This window comes from Pygoscelis adeliae, unplaced genomic scaffold, assembly GCF_000699105.1.
Source record: "Pygoscelis adeliae isolate BGI_AS28 unplaced genomic scaffold, ASM69910v1 Scaffold820, whole genome shotgun sequence".
Classification (NCBI taxonomy): Eukaryota; Metazoa; Chordata; class Aves; order Sphenisciformes; family Spheniscidae; genus Pygoscelis; species Pygoscelis adeliae.
The window spans coordinates 23,665-24,622 of record NW_008823937.1 but is presented as its reverse complement, the minus strand read 5'-3'; the positions used below and the strand labels follow the sequence as shown (position 1 = coordinate 24,622).

Here is a 958-nt window from a genome sequence, read left to right as displayed (position 1 = left end):
ACCAAGGGGACGTGGGGAGCAGGGGCCCACAGGACACCGGGATTGGGGACCAAGGGGACACCAGGAGAGGGGACCCAGGGGACCCCTGCAGGACAAGGGATCTGCTGGGAGAGGGACTCAGGGGACACTGGAAGAGGGGACCAAGGTGGACCCCCCCCAGGACCAGGGGTTTGCTGGGAGAGGGACCCAGGGGACAGCAGGATTGGGGATCAACCGGACCCAGCGGCCAGTGACCCAGGGGACACTGGGACTGGGGACCAAGGGGGCACAGAGCTCAGGGACCCAGGTGACATCAGGAGAGGGGACCTGCTCGGAGAGGGGACCAAGGGGGCACAGAGCTCAGGGACCCAGGTGACATCAGGAGAGGGGACCTGCTCGGAGAGGGGACCAAGGGGACATGGGGACCAGAGACCCAGGGGACACAAGAAGAGGGGATCCAGGCAGGTCCCTGGGAGAGGGACACGGGGACCAGGGCACCCAGGCACTGGGGACCCAGGGGACACAGGGACCACGGGGACACGGGACAACGGAAAGGGGAGACCCAGGGGGACCCCCAGGGACCGGGGTGTCGCCAGACAAGGGGGACTGAGGGGACACGGGTGTCACCTCTCACCTGCTGCTGGCTCTCGGCGTCCAGGGCGCTGGTGGGCTCATCGAGGATGAGGACACGGGGGTCCCTCACCAGGGCACGAGCGATGGCCACCCCCTGCCGCTGTCCCCCGGAGAGCTGCCCCCCCAGCTCACCCACCTCTGCGCGAGATGGGGGTCAGTGCGGGGACATGGGGACACGGGGACGGTGGGAAGGGGACACCACCTACCTGTGTCATAGCCCCGGGGCAGGCGGGTGATGAAGGCGTGGGCACCCGCTCGGCGGGCTCCCACCGTCACCTGCGCCTGGCTCCAGGTCCCCGGCCCGTAGGCGATGTTGGCGTGGAGCGCGCGGGAGAAGAGCAACGGC

At 69.2% G+C, this 958-nt stretch overlaps 1 protein-coding gene across 1 annotated transcript in view; it reads right to left on the bottom strand.

Annotated features, from left to right (window-relative positions):
- Positions 1–958, bottom strand: part of LOC103914237 (antigen peptide transporter 1-like) — a 12,345-nt gene that overhangs the window by 7,716 nt on the left and 3,671 nt on the right. The window contains exons 4-5 of the mRNA XM_009320855.1: positions 819–950; positions 614–750 (exon numbers count right to left, since the gene is read on the bottom strand). Of these exons, the coding sequence (XP_009319130.1) occupies positions 614–750; positions 819–950 (269 nt within the window). The remainder of the gene's footprint in view (positions 1–613; positions 751–818; positions 951–958) is intronic.